At 59.1% G+C, this 2,288-nt stretch overlaps 1 protein-coding gene across 1 annotated transcript; it reads left to right on the forward strand.

The window, feature by feature from the left end:
- Window positions 1–956: 956 nt before the first annotated feature.
- GNI_085180 (hypothetical protein) lies at window positions 957–1,413 on the forward strand (the record flags this gene model as incomplete). The annotated part of the gene is made up of 1 exon (XM_011132329.1): window positions 957–1,413. A coding segment is annotated over one exon (457 nt), but the record flags the coding sequence as incomplete, so codon positions are not given.
- Window positions 1,414–2,288: the final 875 nt, after the last annotated feature.

Genomic DNA, 2,288 nt, shown 5'->3' on the forward strand with positions numbered 1-2,288 from the left:
GGCCTCATTCAGCCACCTGACTTTGTCTTCGGCAGGAACGTCGGGCTCAAGCCATTCCCGTACCTCCGAAATGCCGGTGTGTGTCCACTGCTCGTACTCCTCAACCACTCGCCGAAGGTAAAATGGTCCTGGATGGCACTCCGCCCTCAACGCCTCTGCGCACAAACACTGGATGTTCCGGACAACTTCCTCAGGCCGTCCGTCCTGTTGAATCACAGGCTCCAACAAGTTCCGCAGGTGATGCATCGTCACAACACGAGCCGTGGGTCCGACCGTCAATGTAATCGCCGGCGGGTCCTCGGGCGTCTCCCACGGCATCTCGAGCGTCTCCAATGGCGTATCTAACGGCGCCCCAAACGGCGCCTCCTCTTCCAGCTCAGAGGACTTGGGCTTCACATTCAGGTCATTCAGAAACGCCACCACGCCCCCCATCCACAAGTCCGCCTCTACCGAACGACATCCAACAGACCTCATGCTGGCATGAATAAGTTCGACAAAAAACACCGGCTATAATAATTCGGGTGTTCCGACCGAAGCTGTTTGTTTCAGCTTGTCACATTTCTCGGGTACAGGTCGTATTTGTCCGCACCGGCTCGGCTAACAGTCTACGGCCAGTCAAGGCACCAGGCCAGGTCGAGCCAAAGCACTTAGTTGGTTGGTTCTCGCCCTCGGTCATGAACCCCCAACCTCGCTGCGAGAATTAATTCGTCGGGTTGTCCAGGGGTTGCAGCGAAGCGATGGAGTGTCATCAGCATGACCATGGCGGCGCGGGTTGCGTATTCGTAGGCTTGTTCGAAGGCGATTCGGTGCACGAGTTCGAGCACGGCGGTCTCGTAGGCTTCGTAGACCTGGAATATCGGGAGCCTAAAGGTGGTTGTTTCGTGCGCTAAGAGTCTCAGCACAAACGCCGCGGGTTCCTGCACAGTGCGCAGAACGTGTACCAGACCGCGCACAAGTACTTCCTCCATCCACGCGCGGTCGCGCAAGTCACGATTCCGGTAGTCCGCGAACGAACGGATTTTTACTTCAGATCCCACTGGAAACTCTGCAACCGGAAACGCCCCACCCCGGAACTCGTCAGCCGGGTCAGCAGCCCCCGCCGCGTTGTCGAAGTACGTCACCAGCAAACGGTCACGGCAGCGTTCGTACGCTTCGCCGTAACGCCCCCGCAAACTCTGAAAGCGACCCATCGCCAGCTTCTCCATCCACCGCCAGAACGCTGGCCCGCAGCTTCTCTCCCTAATCCGTTCCTCCATCAGGTCTCTTCGCCTGGCACCCGAAACCGCAGAGAGCTCCCCCCAGTACGTGTTCAGAGACTCTTTCATAGTCGAAATGAATTCGGCCACATCTGCCACCGTCTGCTCAAACACTTCGTCTACCTCGCCCGCGCCCTCGGGCACACCCGCAAGCGGGGTCGGAGCACCACCCCCAACCGCGTGAGTCGCACCCGTGGCTCCGCTTTCAGGTGTTGCTGCAGCTTCGGCTTCGAGCTTGGCAGCAGCTTCGGTATCGTAAAAAGCGACCGCCGCGATTTCTCGCAGTTCATCGTCTGCAATTGCCAGCCTTTGGTTGAGAAGCTCTATGGAGGACAGAATTTGCTCGGGAACGCACATCGTCATATGGACTTGACTGGCAGCCTGGCAAGCCTGGCTGGGATTCCAGCGGGACAATACGAGGAGGGTCTTGAGGCGTTGTAGTGGAGTCACGGTTGGCGCAATATGCAGGTAGTGCGCCCAGCGCGCAAGGGCTGGCGCAGAGCGCATGGCGCGACAGGAACCGTCAGTGGCAGGGAAGATGTGTCTCGGAATCCGGCCGTCGGACGTCCCCGGGGGAATCGCCTCGCAAGCCAACCACGAGTAGGCCTCATTCAGCCACCTGACTTTGTCTTCGGCAGGAACGTCGGACTCAAGCCACTCCCGTACCTCCGAAATGCCGGTGTGTGTCCACTGCTCGTACTCCTCAACCACTCGCCGAAGGTAAAATGGTCCTGGATGGCACTCCGCCCTCAACGCCTCTGCGCACAAACATTGGATGTTCCGGACAACTTCCTCAGGCCGTCCGTCCTGTTGAATCACAGGCTCCAACAAGTTCCGCAGGTGATACATCGTCACAACACGAGCCGTGGGTCCGACCGTCAACGCAATCGCCGACGGGTCCTCGGGCGTCTCCCACGGCACCTCGAGCGTCTCCAATGGCGTATCTAGCGGCGCCCCAAACGGCGCCTCCTCTTCCAGCTCAGAGGACTTGGGCTTCACATTCAGGTCATTCAGAAACGCCACCACGCCCCC

The sequence above is a fragment of the Gregarina niphandrodes genome (assembly GCF_000223845.1).
Source record: "Gregarina niphandrodes unplaced genomic scaffold scaffold00016, whole genome shotgun sequence".
Taxonomy (NCBI): domain Eukaryota; phylum Apicomplexa; class Conoidasida; order Eugregarinorida; family Gregarinidae; genus Gregarina; species Gregarina niphandrodes.